Here is a 22,772-nt window from a genome sequence, read left to right on the forward strand (position 1 = left end):
TATATTCGATTTGAAATTTTATAAGCTTTCATTATCTGAAAGAAAATTTTAGTGCAATTCATAAGAAAAAAAGTTATGCATGTTTAAACTTTGCCGAATATTTATTTTTAATAGCACTTTTCAACAAAATTGAACTTTTTTTTGCCACAAGAACCAAAATATACTTTTCTAGAGGTTTATGGGGTGCTGAACTCGAATCCGAAGTCAGAAAAATTTGATTGGCCTCCGTTTTTGAAATATTACCGTTATAAAAAGCAAAAAAGCTTAATTTTGGCTGTTTTCGAGGTTATGTTTTTATGTGGGATAATTCATTATAAACAAATTTGTAACGGTGTCTATGAGAACATATTTTATTCTTTCAAAAGCTGTGTAAATCTGACTCATAGGTAAAGATTCTAACAACTTGTCAGTTGTGTAGATACAAGACCAAAATTCTCCTCAACAGATAACGTTTTTTAAAAGCCAACAATTTGAATTATTACGTTACATACAACAACATTTAATTATTTTTTTTTTTTTTTTGTACAAATATAAAAATATTTAAAATTAAGTACAATTATAATTAAAAGTAATGGTACATTAATTTCTTAAATTCTCTTATAAAACTATCATCTATACTTTAATCTTAAAATATAAATAAAATTATAGCAATATTTTTGGTTCAAAATAACAAGATCCACCAAGCCACCAATTTTCGATGTCATCATAGAATTGTACTTTTTCAGTTGCAGCTGGTGCATTCAATTTCGAACACAAATCACAAAATGGTGATCGTGACGTGAGTCTGTAGAATTTACGCCACCAAAAATAGCGTGCATATTCTTTGGGATGATTGTTCAGGTAAATAAGGTAGTCGGCAAGTTCTTTGACAGTTTTGAATTTTTCTGCATTAATATAAGAATGAGGTGGTGCAATTTTTGTATAATCAGCTCCACCAAAAACAACTGGCACCACTTGACGATTTAAGGCATTATAGAATTTCTCAGTTACATAATCAAGGCACAATGAATTCTCGAAGGCAAAATAAAATTTGTAATTACTGTCGATCATTTGATCGCATTTAGATGAGTTGTGTGGACACCTGAAAAAAATAAAGAAGGAAAAATTGTTTAATAAATGAATTATTTAATTAATTAATAAAAGTAAACTATATTCAAGGAAAAATAAAATGCTATTTTTTTTATTTTCGAAAAATAATTTGTAATATATGACCTGTCACTTTCAATTATTACAATTAGATAAGCTTTTCTCATAACACGTCCTTTTTGGACATTTCCATTTAATTACATCTTTGATTCCATTAATTAATGAAATTTCATTAATTCACCATACCTCGCACCTCATCAATTAGACATTTTTATCAAACTAATAAACAAAAGTCACGACTAGGGCTGTAAAAGTAACGACAAAATGAGTACCCGCATCAATAATATCGTTACTCGTTACTTTCGTATGTTTCGCATTTTTCGCATATTTCGTATGTTTCGGGTGTTTCGCATGTTTCGTTACTTTCGTTACTTTCGCATGCTTCGTGTGTTTCGTACATTTCGTATATTCCATGTCTTTCATACGTTTGGTATGTTTGGTATTTTAAGTATGTTTCGTACATTGGTATAAGGGTGTAAAAATTTTTTTTTTGAAAAAAAACCAAAAACAATTTCTATAATCTAAGCTACATTTTAAGGTCATAAACATTAAAATTAGTTGCGGCATTCTCATGTAATAAGAGTTTAAAGGTAGCTATATTGAATTTTTTTCGTTTTTTTTTTAATCAAACGTGGAAACTTTTTTGATTTTTTTCCAAATTTTTAGACAAAACTTGAGTAATTTTTTGTTTATATTCTTTCAGTAATCTTATCACAATTCTTTAGAGACCTTTATTTCAAAAGTGCAACGCGCAGATCTCGAAATATTAACACTTCAATACAACCATGTCGAACAATTTTTCATTTATTTTTTCTATTGAGAGTGATTTTCAAACCTCGTTTTCTCTGATTTTTTTTGTGTTGAAAATTTTGCACCGATAATAAACTAATTTTTCGAAAAACCAAAAAACTTTTGTACATTCTTAAGCTAAATATCAACTATTAACACAAAGGCCATAAACAGATTGGTTGCGTCGTGGTGATGAAGTGATGATACCGATATCGAACCGATACGAGATGCGATAAATGCTGTTCAATTCAGAATGTTCTACCGAGGGGAACCGCAAACGAATACGTAAAAAGCGTACTCAGTTTTAGGGAAAATTGCGGAACGCAAATTATCCTCATTCCCGAACACGCCCATGTTTCGTTTCCTCCCGGTCCAAACTTAAAAATTGTCATTGCAGCCAACCTAAAATAAAAAACCATTCAATCATTTCATTCAGTAAAATTCATTCCATATTCTCATTCAAAGTTGTCGTCACTCATGTCAGACACCACCTCACCACACACAAGCAAGAAAGTAGTACCTACTTGAAATCAAAAAAAAAAAAAAAACAAAAACTTAAAATCACGAATAAAACCAAAATTGTAATTATTTGTTTGAATCAAACTAAAGAATAAAATAAATTAAACAAATCAAACAAAGGAAAAGAAAAATTACAAAAGGAGAAAACAGAATACAAGTACGGCTACGCCCCAACAGATGCAGTGTACCATTTTGTTTTTGTTTCACATTTCGTATACCTATCCAAATTGGTATTCTAATTGGAATGTATCTACACTACACTCAAACACACTTTCACATATCTCACTCCCACATGTCCATAAAAAACAGGTACGAAAGAGAAAGAAACAGAATTCTTATTTACCCGTTTTGATATACATACACAAAAACAGAACAACAAAATGGTAAAATACATAAATGATGATACCGAACCGATACGAGATGCGAAATAATGCGCACACGACAAATGCAGTGTACCATTTTGTTTTCGTTTCGCATTTCGTATATCCAATCCAAATTGGTATTGGAATTGGAGTATCGTCGTTACTAGTATGTTCCGTATTTTTCGTATGTTTCGCACGTTTCGCACGTTTCGTATGTTTCGCATGTTTCGTTACTTGTTCAGTACTAGTAACGAAACATACGAGTAACGAAATTATTTGGGCAGTAACGTTTCGTTACTCGTTACTGAAGTGAATACCCGCATTTAAGTAACGAATACATACGGTTTCCTACAGCTCTAGTCACGACGCATGTCAGTATATTGCAATTCGTGTGTGTTTTCTTTAATTTAATAACTTTTCCATTTCAATTTGGTTTATTAAATTTCAAAGGTTCAGGAGATTAGTGGTGATACAAATCAACTTTAACCATTACCGTGAAATAAATTAAAGTATGTGTCCTTTCGCAAACAACAATAAAATTGGAATGTAGGTGGGTGGTCAAGAAATAATATTGTAACACAAGTAAATTAATTAATTAAAATGCACGACGGAGTCAATTGAAGTTAGATTTTTAAAATTTGTATATAATTATTTTTGAATGTATTTATATTAGATTTATATAAAAAATATAATTGTAAAAATCATAAAATTCATTATTAAAAAAAAAAAAAAAAAACAAGTTTTCAAAGTTTGGCCTTCTGAAAAAAGGACTCTTCTATTAAGATGCATTTTAATAAAAAAAAATAAAAATCATTTAAAAGATTTTCCTTAAAATATTTGTAATTGATTTTTACTAAGGCTTCTCAGATTTTGTTCTTTTTAAGAAAATATCGATTTGCATTTTGAGAAAAAGTTGGATAAAAAAAGAACCAAAAAAGAAAACTAAATTCGATCTTAAGATGGGCTGTATGCCGAAATTTGTAAATGGAAGCTTAAATGCGGTAATTTATCAGCTTTGTTATTTAAAACTATACCAAAAAAAAAAAAAAAACGTTATACCCTTCCTTTTATAAACTATCTATCTTCTATTCTCAAATTAATCACGTTATCTAATCCAAAAGAGGGTTTTTTGAAGACAAAAGTAGTTTTTGAAGTGAAAACTTCTTTAGTATCGTAGTGATTTGAAACTAGATGAAACGAAAACGCGACACGACTTCAACTTGTTATAACTTTTTTTGTTATAATAGAAAGATGAATGAAATTTGTACTGTAGATAGGTAATTAAATAAATTATAATTGTACAAAATTTCAATTAATTTTATATTCAAAATTCGGAGATAACGGTAAAAAGATGTTCTTTTCCAACACACGTTATATCTTTTGATCTAGTGCACATACAAATTTGATTTAACTTTAATACGCATGCTGATAACAATCATAACCTTTTATTTGATATATCACACATAACGGTACGTGCTCTACAAGTTACACAATCTTAAATTGAAAAAATTGAAAAATACCTCAAAACATCTGTGGAGATCTGTTGGCGATGACCAGCTACCAGTGTAGGAAGTACCTTAATCTTAGTCTGCAAATTCGACATGGTTGACTTTAAAAAATTCTAACTTCTCTTGTAGACATCTTTGAAATAAGATTTATACATCATTATACAAGGTGAAACAATAAGCTTTCACATGGTATAAAATTTTGTATAGGTTGTCAAACAAAAAAATTGAATTAATAGCATGAGAACATAAAAATAAATGTTTTTTTTTTGCATTTTTTGATGAAATTTCATCGAGTTTAAAAAATTCTAGCTCTTTTTGTAGATGTCTCATAGACTTGATCGATATATATATTTTGAGCTAAGACAATAAGCTTTCAGATGGTGTAGGTTGTTATAGGTTGTTAGGGAAGAAAATGGATTTAATAGCGTGAGAATATAAAAATACGTATTTTTCGCTTTTGAAGGTGATAGAATAAAAATAGGTAGATTTTTTCTATTTTTTTTTTTTTTTGCAAGAAAAATGATTTTTTAAGGTTTCACTTCTACAACGTGTGAATTGCACAGGTGAATTTTTTTTTATTATACCTTAACGAATGTACACTGCACTGCTGATTGACGGTACCATGATCTTTCAAAATGTGACCAGGAACCAATAACTTTTTAGGAACTTAATAGGTCTGTTTGGGTACTGCCTAAAACTAAAACAGAAATATTTCTCCTTTTGTCAAAAATAATGTACAAAACTACACCATTCCAGAGTACGCAAACAGGAATTGGACTGAAAATGTTTATAAAAGTAGAAATATTTCTGTTTTAGGCAGTACCCAAACAGACCTAATTTTATAAATAACACGGTGCAACAAGAATTTTGTTTTCCTAATTTTGATGAACTTTTCCGAAGGTTTTTGGGGTGCTGAACTTGAAACCAAAGTCTATCGAAGTTCTATCAGCTCGCGTTTTCGAGATATTCCCGTTATAACATCTCAATAATCGATTGTTTGCTAATTTTTAAGCATTTTCCTTGTACCTGAAAAAAACTGAGGGCAGATTTGAAATCAGTGATGCCAAGTTCAGAATTCAATACAAAAAAAGGTCAATTATGTTTACAACTGTACGTACCTAATCATTTATTTAACATAAGAATCGTTCAGGAATCAGGAGTTCAGGATAACAATCTCCCTGGACTGGATAACAATCGCTCTTAGACTACATACTTCGTTTCGAGATAAAAATCATTTAAAAATGTGTATTCGAGATTTAAAAAAAAAAAGAAATTTACCCGTGTAAATTTGATCGGTGAAATTGGAAGACGTTTTGAAAATACTTTTTGGAAAAAAATGTGAAGGTTATTGATTAAACTTTGAAAAGTATATAGCATTTAAGTTTGAATGTTACTTTTTGTCGAGATATGGGACATTTTTCTTAGGGGGGGGGAGGCATTTTAAGCCACCTTGCCCTATGTAGAAATGTATGAAGAATATTGTGTATAAATGGTATTAGAGAAAGGAATGCTTAAAAATAATTGACTTTAATGTATTTTGAAGCCATTTGAATTTTAGACATTTAAAAAAAAAGTAGGAATGCCACTTAAACAAAATTTAAATCAGCTTAATAGGGACTTTATTATAACTAACACAAAATTTAGACAAAATAGTTAACATTTTTCCCTCTAATGAATAACCTTAAACTTTTAACTCCCAATGTCGAATACTCAGGGCCGGATTTAAAGCTGTGGGGGCCCCGGGGCTTTTTCCTTTACTATTTATGAGCTTATTTTTAGAAAGCCGCAAATTCATGGGTTTATTTTACACAGAGTCTCAATCAAAATATTTACATATATCCATTTAATATTGAAGGAGACAAGGTATTTCGTAATATTTAACTCTTCAAATTTAAATTGTATCGAATCAGTAAGAAACTTGTTGCAAAAAAAAATAAATTTATACCCTTGAAAACTTTGGATATTATATGCTTTACCTTATTCTTAGGAGAGATTAATTATAAATCTCATTTTGACTGGATATCTTATATATTTCGAATTACTTTGTGACAAAATTTATAGGCTTTCAGTTAAAAACGGGAATTTCTGAAATATTAAGATAGTTTTTTGAATTGCTAATACTTTCAGAAAAAAAACTCTCATACTAGGTATTTTTCTTTATGTACGATGAGGTGAGATTTCTAAGAAGATTTGAAAAAATTTGACTGATGAGGAGTTTCGCTTAGAAACTGTTGTTCCTAAGCGAAACGCATTATTTTGAGATACAAACCAATAAAATTGAATTTATTTCAAATTGTCCACAAAACAAAAAATTATTTTTTTTGCATCATTCTTTTTTGGTGGTAAAATTTACTAAAGATGTTGTTTGTTGTTTCTTGCCTTTGAAGAACGAATTTTACATTTTTTCTCATAGTCTTACATGAAATAAATTTTTATGAAAAAAAAATTAAATCTATGAGCAACCCAGCAATACATTTTATTTTTTGTGACGACAATTATAGCTGCGTTCCTTGGTACTTAAAGCTGCTTTGAACTACTTTTTCAATATAGAAAAAGTAGTTCAAAGTAGTTTTAAGTACTTAGCAGTATACTGAGGGAAAAGCCACCATAAAACCACGTAAAATCAATGACAACCACATTGATTTAACTATTATTCGGAATGATTTTGCATTGAAGATGAACATTTTAAAATCAACTTGGAATAAAGGTTAATTTTCGATGGTTTCGTATCTTAAAGTCACATAAATAAAGTAGTTCATCTTTGAAACAACGATGTTTCAACTTCAATTTATTTTTTCCCTCAGTGTAGATAAATGTTCCCAAAGGAATGCAGCTAATGATGCAGGTTCTTTTTTTTTTTTTTTTTTTATTTTGTGGTTGCCCACTTGAAAATTACCTCAAAACACCTGTGAAGATTTGTTGCCGATGACCAGACAGCAGTAGAGGAAGTTCCGTAATCTCAGTTCGAAATTTCGACATGGTTGGCTTTAAAAAATTCTTATTTTTTTTGTAGGCATGGTAGAAATATGATTGAAGCGTCATATAAAAGGTGAAATAATAATGATATAAAATTTATTATAGGTTGTCTTTTAAAAAATGGATTTAATGGCGTTAGCAGAGAAAAGAAATTGATTGTTTTGCTTTTTTTATGAAAACTAATTGGGTTAAAAAAATTCTAGCTCTTTTTGTAAATGTTGTATAGACATGGTCGATATAAATATTTTGAGCTGAAACAATAAGCTTTATAATTTTTTGATTTTTTTTTTAAATGATTTTTAAGGTTTCACTTCAACCACGTGTGAATTGCACACATGATTTTTTTTTTGTTTTTTTTTTTTCCATTTAACGAAAAATAAGTGATGCCACATTTTAACGACAAATTGCACCCTTATAAACACTTCATAAATAACATAAGCAAACAAACTTTAAGTGCAAACACTTGATAAGCAAATAAAATATTTCAGTTATTTTTCTAAAAAAAATATCTGCTTAAAAAAAAAAACTTCAGGTACACTATCAAATGCTAGTCATTTGTTTAATCCGTGAATAACCATGATATCTACTTTGTTAAAGTAACAAGAAAATTGTCATTTGTATTTGTTTTCTACACACTTTAATTGCTTTCAAACTTTTAAAATGGTCGGGTACTAGAAAATTAACCACTTTTTAGATGAGTTATTCGTTCTAAAAACCGTTGCAGTAAAACTGCTTTCAATGATTTTTTTCATAACAAGAATGAAATTTGTATTCAATAAAACTTAACAAAATTTTACCTGACTTAAATAAAATTCAAAACTCACTTTAACGTTCCACAAGCGCCATAAACATCAACATTAACATATTTCTGTAGACTTTTGGTCAATTCTTCCCGTTTCGATAGAGTATCACAATGTGAAACAAACCATGCAGCAAATTTCTTCTTTCCAGCTATTAATTTATCCAATTGTTCATCATTTGAAGATTCCATAGATTCCACTGTACGCCAAGTAGGATTTAAACTAGGAGCCACTATATACCCACTTTCGATATCCTCAAAAAACATATATGGCCAAAATATATCCGAATCCAGTCGATAAGTCATGGTCAAATTGTAGAATCTCTCCTCATTACCAAGAATGTGTTTGGTTTCACCTGGTGGTTCCATCAATGCAAACACATACTGTTGATAAGGATTTCGACGCCTCGGCACCGGTTGAAGAAATGGAAAATGTTCAGCTACATGAAAGACAATAGCGTCGAACATTTCAATGGCAGGTAGAAAATCCTTATTATTTGTCAGCACACAATTCACCACCGGACATCGTTGTTCTCTAAAGTAATCCGGTCCCAAGGTGTCGTCGGGAAGTTTCCATCGACGATCACCGAAAAATGCATTCCATAGCAATATCGATCGAGGTTGTCCTTGTGTTAATCTCGAATATCTGTGATTTCGATTGTAATTTTTCAAAATTTCATATTGATTTATAGCTGGTTGCTGACGCAGAAAATGTATTATAAACAAAAGTCCGCCTCCTAAAAATAGGAGAATTAGGAAAAACTGGCAAAGTCTACCTCGAAATCGAAGTGACATTTCACTAGAACTAGAATTGTCGTTGTCCGCGTCGTTGTTGTAGTTATTATTACTACCAAGTAATCTCTCCGAACTCATTTTTCAACTAACTATAACTCATATTATCATATTATGAGGCTTATCGAAAGTAAACGATATATAGCTTGCTGCCATGTCTTATCTGATTTTGCTGTACTGTATGCAGGTTGATAACATTATTATGTTTTCATTATATTGTACGACAACCATATTGATTTAGTTACGTCAACAACTACTCATGCAAGAGGAGAACATATGTATTCATTTAGATCCGTCAAAGTATAGCTAACCTGTGGAAAAAACATAGAAAAAATGTACTCAGGTTAATCGCAAATATGAAAAAGATATGAAGTGGTTATAAAACATTGATACCAGTCATACTTTTTATCAGTAAATATCCGCACAACTTTATAATACTACAGGAAATGTTGTTGCTGTTTTACAATATATTTTTCAGTGCAATGTTGATTGTATATATGCATACTATGTACTTTTATTATTATTTGTTTAAACTTATTTTTTTGGATTGAATTAATACTATAAAATTCAGAAAACAAAAAATTTCATCAAAGTCAATTAAAGATATTAATGCGTTACTTATTATATTTTATTTCAAATTTACTGTTAAAGTTGGTGAAAAATTTTAAAATATCTTCAAAACTATAAAAAGTCAGGATTTTCAAAAAATCGATTTTTTACAAATTTATCACAGAAAATATTATTTGAAAATTTCAAAAGAATGCAATTTATTTAATAATAACACAGGTCAACACGAGATTTGTGCTTGGGTTTTAACTATGAAATTATGATCTGGAAAACATTTTTTTTTTTTTGTTTTAATTTGCTTTTGAAGTCAGCAGAACAATTTCCAGTACTCAAGTAAATCTGTCTTTTACAAAAATTGTCGTGCGTAATTTTGGCAAAAACTCGAGAACGTCTTAACCGATTTGGCCGATTTTTTGTTTTGTTTTCTTCATATTTATATTCAGAAAAAATAAAAAAAAAAAAAGGAAATTTAAGAAGAAAAAAGAAAAATTAACTCGAAATTTTCGTTTTGTTCGAATTTATGTCAAATGGGATATTATTTTTGATACCTTCTATTTTCAATATCCATGGTAAAAATAATTCACTTTGATAGTAATTTTATTATACACCGAAAAAAAAACCAATATCAATTTAACATTTTTTAAATATCAAATTAACATTTTTTAAATATCAGCCAATTGCTCTATAAAATGTGTTTTATGATATTTAAAATGTTAAAACATCAGGATGATATTTAAATGTCACATTTTGGAAATTTTTTTTCATATTTTACTATCATTTTTTCATATCAATTTCTCATTCCCAATTATTGAAAAATATTAAATAAAAAATTCTTAATGTGTACTATTTTAAAGGCGCTTTGTGTTTTTTCGAAGTAAAATGTATGATTTACTGAGAAAATTTGATCGGCACACAGTGTGGCCGATGGTAGGAAAAGTTGGCAAAAATTATTTTTCTTCGTTTCTAAGTTTGTTATGGGTAAAAATACTATATTAAAGCACAAAACTGAGACAACTTTTGTGATTCTATGAAAAATTATCAAAAACGCACATTATAAGGACATAAGTATCTGTTACCTTTAACTTTGAAGTTGTTTGAGAAAGAAAATTGTTATTTATTTGTTCAATACTTAGATTTTACTGTTTTTTTTTTTTAAATAAGATTATTCTTAAAAATAGATTTTAGACCTAACTCAACGGTTTAGTCATAACAAAATCTTCTTAATGAAAAAATACACTGGTCAACAAAATTCAACTTTTTTTGTCCGAAGAACCAAAACATACTTTTCTGAAAGATTTAGGGATGCTGAAATCGAATCAACGAAAGAAATATTCTATTAGCTTCCGTTTTTTGGAATATTACCGTTATAAAATGCAAAAAAAAACACGTTATTTTGAATGTTTATGAGGTTATGGTAAAAAAGTGTGGTAATTTCTTTAAGCATAGTTTGACGCGGTCATCTTCTTCAGAGAACCGTTTCAAATTTTCCGATCTTTTTTCATTTATGAGATATCTCAAGCTGCGCCTGCGTCTCCATTGTGTAGATCAACACTATTTCCTTAAATTTTTAGCCACAATGCTAACCGTACACACTTTCAGGTTTGGCTAATAGAATAATTCTAACAATGGATACGAGTTCAGAATTTCTAACACCTTCAGAAAAGTAAAATTCTGTTGAACTGTATTGTCAGTACTTCCGGACTCTGAGAAATATATACAAAAAAATCGTTATTTTTAGATAACTTCACATAGTGTTTACTCAAAAAGGGGCAAACATGGGCACCATACTTTTTTAATTGACACGAAAGACGACACTCTCAACAATAAAGGGACACCAAAAACAAAGCGCCACTTCACACCTTTGTGAACTTTTTCTTAACGAGTTTGTATGACGCACACAAAAAACGAATGATTTTAAAGACACCGAATTCGAATAATTTTTTCAAACAAACTAGACACTCATAATTCAAAAGAGGAATGAGAATCGAAAGCTTCCCTTTTGCTTGTAATTCCATATTTATTTCAAATTTTTATCTTTTGATTTAACGAAATAGCACTTAAAACGTGAAACACAGACGGGAGCTAGAAAAAGGTAAATAACGAATAATTTCGTCAATGGCGACATTTTAAAGTGTAGTTACTCCCCGCGTTAGACTTAAACCGTGGAATAAAAACCGGTTTTGTGTAGCTTATTAATCCCTTTATTAAAGTAAATTTGTGTTTGGCAGTTCGGTACAATTTGAAAATAGCTATTTTTGCCAGCTTTTGATACCATTGGCCACACTGTGCGGCACTAAGATTTTACTTCACATAGTTAAGGAGAAAATAACAAAACAATTATATCACCTATAATAAAAAAAATAATATCTCCATTATTTTGTAAAGAATATTCCCTTTCAGTAATGTTTTGAAAAAAGAAAGAAAATTCTTTAAATAATAAAAATAATAAAAATGAAAAGGAAAGAAATAGGTTTCATTATAATAAACAAAAACGTAAAATCTAGTCAACATTGATATTTCCATTGTCAAAGTGAAATTTTCACTATCCACTTAAACTTAAAAAAAAAAATGTCAAAATGATATTTTAATTGTCAAATTAAAATTTTCACTATCCCACCTGAAATTAAAAAATGTCAAATTGATATGATAAAATATCAAAATTGATATTTTAATTGTTGGACGACTTTTGTCACTGAAAAATGTTAATTTGATAGCTGTTATTATCAAATTTTTTTTTCGGTGACAAAAATAACTGTATCCAAACTGTAGCCAAACTATTTCATATTGAAATTCTTTATTTATTGAAAAATTAAATTATTTTGTTTGCATAGTATTTTTATTATTTTGTTGCATATACAGGGTGCCTAAAAAGTAATGGATCAAACGAAATGTGCTGATAGGCCAACTTAAGATCTCTCAGAAATTGGTAACTTGTTCATCCCAAATCTTTACGGTTTTCGATTAAATATGTATGCAGTTCTTGTGAAATTTCGAAAAATCCCTACTTTACAACAATATTTTGCTTCCTCTGTCCACAATAGATTTTTGTTTTTTTACGATTCTTTCACTAAAACATTTTCTAACAATAAGAAACAATTAATTAATAAAAAATATTTTCAATTTCATAAGCCATTTTTCTGCAAATTAATTAATAGTTCCAAATTTCATAAAAACTCAATTTCTTACTTTTATTTCAGAGTAACAATACGAAAAAAATTTGTATTGTGTGACTCTGGTTTATTATTTTTAAAACTTGTCCCGGTATTGCAGTTTTCAAAAAAGTGTAGAAATTTCCAAAGTTGAATCTAGATCAAAAAATATTACAGTTTGAACTCAACAAAACAGGGTTTTTCAGAGCAAAAAATCCTTGTATTCATCATAACTTTTTTTCTTATAATTTAAGTTGAATAAAGTGCTAAAGCAAAAATGTAAAACTTTAAATTATCTACATTTTACATTTTTACAGTTTTCTTGTACAATGCACGGTTCTTGCACTATAGCTCATAAAACTCGAGGTAGGCACACAGGGTATGAAAATTGTATTTTTGCTCACAACACTACAAAAGCAAATCTTAGGAGGGGAAAGGGTGATCATCTATTGTTTTATTTTACCATGAACCCAAAAAGTGCAAATCAAACCCAAGCACAAAAAGTATTTTTATTTTTGTCGACCTGTGTAATCATTGATATGATCCTCATTGCTTACAAAATCCCTCTACTCATAAACCAAGTGTTTCCAATTTTTTTTTTTTTTTCAAAGTCGCTGACCACTGTTACTCAAAAAGCAGCTAAAAGTGGCTAAAATGGCCGAACAACGTGAAATGGCCCTCTTGCTAGAAATCGTAGAATCGAACAGAATTAGGTTTTGTTAATGCAAATCTTTAGTTTATCTAACAACCCCAACATAATGTATAAGAATTGTTAGCAACTTCAAGCCATTTTATGGAAATTGACAGGTTAAATTGTCTCTAACCGTCGCAAAAAGAAGAAATTTGTGAAAACTTTCTTGACAAAAAAGCACTTTAAAAACATTTGATTTTGAATGACTGACAAAGATCTGGCGAGATTTTAGAACTACTTTTTCCATGCAAATGGAGAAGGAGCTTTGTAAATATTTTTATATAAATAGATACAATATATAGGAAGGGCAGGTTTAGGATTCGTAAAAAAGTTGTTCCGGTAATTCTGGTCTGATTTCTGACTGTCTGTATATATTTCGAGCTACAGCCTAAAGTACTGGAGCGATTTTGTTCAAAGTTGGTAGTTAACAGTTTTGGTGGATTCCCTAGAGGGGAAATTGAAATTAGTTTTAAGACCATAAACTAACGGTACCTGCCATATAACGGAAATAGAATAGTAATTTTTTTTCAAACATGGCTCTATCGATTTTGATTAAAACTTCTTATATTTTGTATTTTACTTCTAGTTTAATTAAAAAAACTCCATTTATTTTTAATAATTTTCCAATATATTTTGAGGTAATACTCGTATAAACCTCTTCTCCAGGACTAAAAATAATTATAAAATTAAGGTTTTTTTTAATTTATGTAGTAATAAATTAATAATTACACTGGTCAACAAAATTTAACTTTTTTTTGCCACAAGAACCAAAATTTACTTTTCTAGTAGTTTTTGGGGTGCTGAATCCGAATCTGAAGTCAGAAAAATTTGATTGGCCTTCGTTTTTGAATTATTACCGTTAGAAAAAGTAAAAAAAACCTAATTTTGGCTGTTTTCGAGGTTCTATTTTTATGTGGGGTAATTCATTATAAACAAATTTGTAACGGTTGTTATAAGAACAGATATTCTTCTTTCAAAAACTTTTAAAATTTTCCTGATATCTCTTTTATTGCTCGAGATATCTTAAGTTTCATTTAATAAGTCAAAGAGAAACTAAACTTAATATAAAGTTTAAGTCACTGGTCACAGAATTTTTTCGAGTTGCTGAACTCAAATCCGCAATCGGAAAAATTCTATTAGTCTCCGTTCTTGAAATATAACCGTTATAAAAAAAACCCTTTTTTGCATTTTATAACGGTAATATTTTAAGAACGAAGGCTAATAAAATTTTTCTGATTGTGAATTCGAGTTCAGCAACCCAACAACCTTCAGAAAAGTATATTTTGATTCTTGTGGCAAAAAAAGTGTAATTTGGTTGGCCAGTGTTGTTTCTGATTCAAAGACCGCTTCTTAAATTTTAAATATCTCGGGCAATAAAAGAGATATCGGAAAGATTTAAATATTTTTTGAAAGAATAAAAATAAGCTCTTATAGGCACCGTTACAAATTTATTCACAATTAATTACTCTACATAAAAACATAACCTCGAAAACAGCCAAAATTACGTTTTTTGACATTTTCTAACGGTAATATTTCAAAAATGAAGGCCAATCAAATTTTTCAGACATCAGATTCGGATTCAGCACCCTAAAAACTACTAGAAAAGTATATTTTGGTTCTTGTGGCAAAAACCTTGTTGACCAGTGTTATTTTTAGCCCTGAAGATACTTACTTACTTAGGGTGACCAGCGCTGTAAGGCAGCTACAATCCGCTGAATATGATATTTATTATTAAATATTGTAGTTAATAAGCTTGAAATGGCAGATTTTTTTTTTTTTAAGAAAAATTGCAACAGTTATGAAAACTTTTAACTTCTTATTTAGTGAGTCAAGTATTGTAGAAAATTATAAATAAAAAATAAATTTATAAAATTCATTTATTCGTGGTTGTGGTGAACGAAAACGTAAGATGATGAAATTTAAATAATTGAACGAAAAAAAGCTTATATTTTCCAAAATGGTTGTGATAGAAACTTTTTCTCTTTGGTTTTAAAACTGTCATAAGTGTAGCTATAAGACATTTTCAGGCTTATCCATTCTGTACCGGACACCCTGTTTAATTAATTTTTTTTTGTGTAATGCTACAAATTAGATCCAACTTTTGAAATAAAAATAAAATTTGAACCGTTATAAACGGTACCTTCCATAGAACTGCCATAGAAAAGTGTTAGTGATACTTCAAAATTTTGTTTTTAAGTGTTAAATAACTATTTCCTCAAAATGGCATACTAATTTTTTTTTTTTGAAAAATGATACAAACATTTTATATTAAAAAAATTTTTTTTAGTGACTCTAACTTTTCAAAAAAATTTTCTCAAAATTCCTTTTCGTACAAAAAATCAGATGGCATACTTTATTTAGTGATCAAAATCATTTAAAACGCTGTTTCATTAATTTAAAAAACAGATTTTATATAATATGTTTTTACATTATGGTGAAATTTATTTATTAAATTAAATTTTATTTGTTTTTTATTATAAAACGCTGTTTTTTATTGAGATGAAATTTTTCTTGCCTCTTGCTCCCCTTTTTTTTTTTTTTTTCTTTCTATCAGATTTTTGCATCATGTGCGTACCTCTCAAAGTTGTAAAGAAATCAAAACTTTCCTAACTTCTTCATTGAAATAATCAACTGAGGTCGCATGTTGATATTATGTGTATTTGGCGTTTTCGTGACAAAAGATTGTTAACACACAAAAAAATGTTTTAACTGTTGCACGAGCTAAAATTAGATATAAAATCCTAGCTATTAATTCTCCATCTATAGTAAACTCAGTGACTAATAACAGAATAATAAGTCTATAAAAATTACTCTATTATTTGCAAATACTAGCACTCATTCAAAAACTCATAATTATAGGTTCCTTCAGTTGTTTTTTTTTTTTTAAAGAACCATGAGCATTTCTAGGGCTTTATAAATGCAAGTTAAGGTGTTTAATACACATTCAATGTCAAAATAGTCGCCTGATGCGAGGTAATAGTTAAATTGAATGAAAAATCGTATTCGAGGGTTCGCCAGTTTAACTTACCCTCACGCTATACACTTTACGTTACTTGATTAATATCAGAAAATAAAAAAAAAATAAAACAATTATTGTCGTCAAGGGGATGTTATCTCGTCAAGGGATTTAATTCAAAATTGTCAACAGATACTTCTTATTTTTTGCAAACTTGTAAAAGCTTCAGTTTCCTACTTCAATTATTGTTCCTACTCTTTTTTATATACAAATTTGGTAAATGTAATGAAAATAAAAAATTTAAATTCATTCTTAAAATGTAAAAAAAAAACAGCTGCTATTTAAATAAAATTGAACTCCAAAAAAAGCATGCAGCATAATTTATTTTATAAAGATGCATCTTTGGGAAAAAAGTTTCAAAATCATTAGAGTCGTTTTTTCTTAAACTAGTTTTTCGAAAACAAAGTTTTTAAATAAAGTTGCGGTATGTCATTTTGTAGGAATTTTTAATCAACAGCAAATTTCAAAAAAAAATTTAATGTCTGTGTTCAAAAATTCGATTTTTCAAAAAAAAAAAATTGTTTTTTGCTTATATTAAAATGACAAATGCTTTTGTATAAAATATTTTGTTGAAATCGAATTAAAAAAACTAAGATTTTTTTAACAAAATCGTTGAACAAAATTTAACTACTGTTAAAAATATTCAAAGGCTAAATCTAAAGATGTTGAGTGTGTTTTTTATTTATTTAATCACACTTTAAATGAATCACATTATACAGACTTTATCTTAAGAATTGTGATGTAATTCTTAGTTAAGGCCGTCATAATATTTAGTTAATTAGATTCTTTTCTAATTGAAACAAGTTATTCACTTATTTAGGGTGGTTTTGTGTTATACAAGAAATGGTTAGTATTTTTAGGATTTGAATATATTTTTAAATTTGAAAGTTAAATTTTCATAGAAAAGGCTTAGTTACATGCAAATTAAAATGTCTTATTTTTCAAAATAAAAATTTGTTCCCATTTTTTGCGTGAGAATAATGTATTTGTTCTTGTTGTCTATAAATCTGAATTTGCTAAAACCAATTTTTTGCTTATTCACTCTTTTTCGTGAAAGCTCTAAAGTTTATCAGAAACAACCCACTAACAACGAATGTATATTAAAGTTATTAATTACTCCCTTTCTTGCAAAAATAAAAATTTGTTTTGTAGGAAGAAGGAATAGTAAATATGTAAATATAAATTAATTTCAGCAAATGGACAGTGTAGCTTATAGATAGTTATCTTAAAATAATTCTGTCACTTGAGGATATTTCAATATGAGTCGCCATATTGCAAGTGATATGATTCTTATCCAAAATAATTATGAATAATTATTACTTTCATACAAACCTCACTTTATAGTATACCTATACTATGTTTTGTGTAAATGTTGGTTAAAAGGAATTGCAAGCAATAAAACGTATACTATCTATAATAAATCTATATTCGCATGTGTAAGTTATAGTAGTTATAAAGGGAAGTAATGTAGAGATATTTTTTGTATCTTATCTACAGGGTGTCCCAAAAGTTAACGTCGAAACGAAAACGGTATAGGGTAAGTGGTGACAGTTATCAGAAAAATAATAAAAAAAATCGTAGCCATATATTTTGTGAGTTATGGGCATTTGAAAAAAAGTCGAAAAAATGGTCACCCTGTGACGGTTTTTCATGTGCCGTGACTACAAATCTTGAGTTTTCTCATTTTTTTCTTTTGTTACGGAACCTTGAATAACCCTGCTACCAAATGCATTCAAAAATTTTAACTCAGCTGCATCAGTTTTAAAGCAAAAATTACTTTTTTGCCCAACTAAGTACTAAAAAAATTGGTGTGTTCAATTCTCTTTTCAAAAAGGTATAACATTGTTGAGAATATTCCATAAATAACCGAGATAACATTTTTTTCTTAAGAAATCCGACTTTTTTATTAGGTAATTTGTCCATATTTTTTAAGTTTTGTACCCTTTCAGAACCTTTCAGAATACAAAAACATAAATAATATTTTATTATTTTTTTGATAACTGTCACCACCTACCTATCTACCGTTTTCGTTTCGGCGTTAACTTTTGGGACACCCTGTATATGAAATACACTTTGTAAATTGAGGAGATATCATGAGTCAGATAGCAATGTAAATTGCATTTTAGTTGCTTTGACACATTGAAACACAAAAACGATGTTGGATTAAAATTTTTAAAACGTCTATCAAACGATTTTTTATTAACTTTGTATACGTCCATTACTCTATTAAAATGCATTTTAGAGAAAAATAAATGCAACTAGATTACATATCTTGAAACTGTAAGACGAATTGAAAATGAGAACGTTCGGAGTACAACAAATTTTAGCTGAGCTTTGATTTTTTATAATCTTGAATTGTCATATTTACACGACTGAAAATTGTTGAAAAATAAACCTACCTAAATAGCTGTTATTTGATAGTTTTATGATCTAGAAAGTTTTGCGGGATTTTTGAAAACTTTTGTTTATTTTTCATAAAAATAAAATACTCATCGGAGTCGAGCGCCCCAGGTATAAGATAGAGTCAATCCAGTACTGTGGCACTTTAATATACAATTCTGAATTTAAAAAAAATAAAAGTTGGACTGTAAATTTTTTTTCTATTCTAGTGTTAAAATATTTTGACCCATCTCTTTGCGTTTGAATGAGTCCTAATGTTATGTGTTGATTTTTTGAAAAGTGACAATAAAAGAGATTTTGTCAGCATTATAATTTTCAAAATTTTAAGGGCGGTCTAGTGACAGCCGCTTTTTTATAAAAACAATTTTTTAAACATTTTTCAAAATTTGTATATCTCATAAGTACAGCTTGCCTTCAATTTAACTGTTTCAAGTTTTTGATATTCTCTTGAAAATGGCTCTAATGATTTCGATTAATTTCGAATGCTGCGATGGTCAAAGTGATTTTAGTACCTACTTATTAAATTTTTTTCATAAAATCTTAAAACGGAAATTAATGATCCTCGAATTTTCGGCTGATTTGATTGTCCCAATATTCTTCTCATTTTTCTTATAAAAATTTACTATGACATAACTTTACCAAGCAAGATAATAAATGAAAAAAAAAAAAAAAAAAACTGATTAAGAAATAATGTACCTATAGGTACCTACAAATGGGCTGTACCAAATTTCCAAATGGTTAAGTCATAGCTCTATCAACATACAGATACACAGAACCATGGACTGAAAAGTTCTTTTTTATAAACAAACGAAGCAAAAATAACACAACAAACAGGAGAATTGATCAATAAGCTCATAAAAATAAAAAAATATTTAGCTTTAAGATAGTAAAAAAAATGTTCCACATACACCATAGTGACCGAATTTGATAATTCTTTGCCTCTTGATCTTACGATTCAACCATCAAATAAAAACTGATACAGCAATCAGTATTTCAACATAAGCCAGAATATTTTTGAAATGGGTCACTGGGGTGTATGTGTAACTTTTTTTTATTGAAAAGGTCTAAACTTAGAGAATATGGAAATACTGATTTTCTTATATTAGTTAGAAAACTAATTCATGAATACTTCTGCAAAAATATCTAAAAAAAACTCTTGTAAAACCACTAAGGAAATTGTTTTCTACCTATAAGTGTTAATTAAATGCAATTGCACCAAAGTATTGCAATTAAAGTAAATAAAATGAAAATACACTTCTTAAATTACCTACCGTAAAATATTACATTAAAATATTACATTAACCAGCTAAAAATAAATAAAAGCACATCTACTACCCAGAGCTTCAAAGACACACTCATCAGTTATATTTACCACTCACACCCATCGTAACTACATATATCTTCATTTGCCCATCATTTAAAATGCCGCCAATTCAGTAGTTTTCAAGAAAAGTATACTAATGTCAATTCGTCCTCCTTGTCAAATCGTCCCGACCTATCCTATATACAATTCAACAATTTTTTCCCTTCTTACACTCATATTTGGTACAATGTACAAATACACACATAATGATATCAGTTGAGTAATCACAAGTTCACAAAAATGCACTTCCTACTCAATCATTTAATTTTATTTGAATTCAGCACTATTTTCGGACAATCAGTTTTTTTTGTATCCTTCCATCTGCAATTTTATACTTCCTATGCAACATAAAGTTGCAATAAAGCTGTCATAAATTTGTAGCCAGTATTTTTGTTGTTGTGAGTATTCCGATATTTAAAATTAAGAGATTCTAAACTGACACACAAGCAAAGATAGTTCAACCGTGTTGTGTTAACAACTTTGCAAGTTAAGATAAACAAAAACGAAAAGATCAACAAAAATTTTTAATGGATGCAAAATTAAGTGTTAGCAGATATGCATCTTTAATGATTCATGCTGACTAGTCATAAAAAAAAAAACAACAACAAAATCCATTAGAACTTTTATCTTCACCCACCATTCAATTTCACAATAGTACTTCTGGAGTTAGATAAAATTTCTTCACTGAAAAGTATCTTAGTCAAAAACGAAGTCGAATTTAATTCAAAATTAAAATTTTAATTAAACGGTCAGCAAAACAAAAATTAAATCAACAATTCGGTTAAAACCTCGAAACGACAAAAGATTACCAGAATAAACCATCCAATGTGAGCAATGGTCAAATGAAAACTGCAAAACCAATGCTCCTACTTTGTATATCTCATGTAACGCCAGCGCAAAGAAAGTATTTAGTTTGTTCTGAACAATAAAGTCTACACCGAAATAAAATTGGAGACTCTTTAGCATAGAGCTCGCAATAACCCTGTAAATCTGAATGAAGATTATTGTAGTTTTCAATTTTGAAATAGGTACTCAAATGTTATGAAAGTTAAGTTTTAACATCATTCGCAAGCTGACTCAGCTTTAAAAAAATAAACAAACCTGCATCATTAAAAAAATTTACTACTGCGTATCTACATCAATGAAAGTATCTATCATCTATTAACCCTGTGAAAAAAAGTGAGCAATAAATGCATTTCTTGGGTGGACAACACAATACACTCCGCGAAATAATTATAAGGACAAATTTATTTGATTCGTCTTAAGATATGTAAATTATATTATTTTTTATTTCTTTTATGAATAAGGAGATATGTATATGGGGGATTGTTTCCCACCATTTGTTTTAATTTAATTCATTAGAATACAATAATACAGTTATTTTTTCCGGGTCTGGAACGAAATAATTATAGGGACACATCTGATTTTTGCACTAAAAGTGAGGTTTAGCGAGATCAAATGTAAACAAAAGTATGCAAAACAGTTAGAAAATGAATTTAAACCCATTATGACCATTTCATAAGTAAAATTTTTCGGTTATTTTAAAATAAGGCGTGAAAAATCCTTGATCCAGGCAGAAATGGGCAAAATCGAGGCCTAGCATGAATAGGGCTTGTGTAAATGGGAAAAACTGGAGGATTAGAAACGTCCGATTGTGTAATTGATAATTTAATTTACAAAGGTGACATGTATGTTTAACTAAAACGATCAGGGAGGAAGCCTTTGGTCGAAGAGAGAGCCAAAAGTGACAAAAAATTAAGTATTTTTCGTAAGAATTTGACAGTAAGAGAAATTTTCGAGAAAATGAAATTGGAAGTGAGAGTATGTTGAGTGCACTAAATAATGGAGGTGGACTAAGCCCATTCCTGTGAAGGTAAATGGTGAAAAACGGCGCTCTTACCGAGACATAAACTTGCCCGCCTTCGCCTCGGCAAAAAGCATAGGTTCTGGGATGAAAAATGGAAAAACTTTTAAGTTCATCAATGAGAGAAAGTTTAATTTGGATAGCCTAGATGGTGTACCTAACGGTTTTTCCATTTTTCATCCCAGAACCTATGCTTTTTGCCGAGGCGAAGGCGGGCAAGTTTATGTCTCGGTAAGAGCGCCGTTTTTCACCATTTACCTTCACAGGAATGGGCTTAGTCCACCTCCATTATTTAGTGCACTCAACATACTCTCACTTCCAATTTCATTTTCTCGAAAATTTCTCTTACTGTCAAATTCTTACGAAAAATACTTAATTTTTTGTCACTTTTGGCTCTCTCTTCGACCAAAGGCTTCCTCCCTGATCGTTTTAGTTAAACATACATGTCACCTTTGTAAATTAAATTATCAATTACACAATCGGACGTTTCTAATCCTCCAGTTTTTCCCATTTACACAAGCCCTATTCATGCTAGGCCTCGATTTTGCCCATTTCTGCCTGGATCAAGGATTTTTCACGCCTTATTTTAAAATAACCGAAAAATTTTACTTATGAAATGGTCATAATGGGTTTAAATTCATTTTCTAACTGTTTTGCATACTTTTGTTTACATTTGATCTCGCTAAACCTCACTTTTAGTGCAAAAATCAGATGTGTCCCTATAATTATTTCGCTCCAGACCCGGAAAAAATAACTGTATTATTGTATTCTAATGAATTAAATTAAAACAAATGGTGGGAAACAATCCCCCATATACATATCTCCTTATTC

The 22,772-nt window shown here is 29.2% G+C and overlaps 1 protein-coding gene across 1 annotated transcript; it reads right to left on the reverse strand.

Moving 5' to 3' along the window:
• Window positions 1-606: 606 nt before the first annotated feature.
• On the reverse strand, window positions 607-20,932 carry LOC129910161 (alpha-(1,3)-fucosyltransferase C). Its single transcript, XM_055987434.1, has 3 exons — window positions 20,715-20,932; window positions 8,125-9,202; window positions 607-1,081 (listed from the first exon to the last, which is right to left on the reverse strand). The coding sequence occupies exons 2-3, from the start codon at window positions 8,970-8,972 to the stop codon at window positions 643-645; spliced, it is 1,287 nt and encodes a 428-aa protein (XP_055843409.1). The 5' UTR covers window positions 8,973-9,202; window positions 20,715-20,932; the 3' UTR covers window positions 607-642.
• Between the last annotated feature and the right edge of the window lie 1,840 nt (window positions 20,933-22,772).

The sequence above is a fragment of the Episyrphus balteatus genome, chromosome 2 (assembly GCF_945859705.1).
Source record: "Episyrphus balteatus chromosome 2, idEpiBalt1.1, whole genome shotgun sequence".
NCBI lineage: Eukaryota > Metazoa > Arthropoda > Insecta > Diptera > Syrphidae > Episyrphus > Episyrphus balteatus.

Excerpts from the sequence above, each read along its gene's own strand:
- LOC129910161 (XM_055987434.1), bottom strand. The coding sequence starts at position 8,972 with ATGAGTTCGGAGAGATTACTTGGTAGTAATAATAACTACAACAACGAC. Across the intron at positions 1,082-8,124 it reads GGCGCTTGTGGAACGTTAAA|GTGTCCACACAACTCATCTA; the intron begins GTGAGTTTTGAA and ends TATTTTTTTCAG.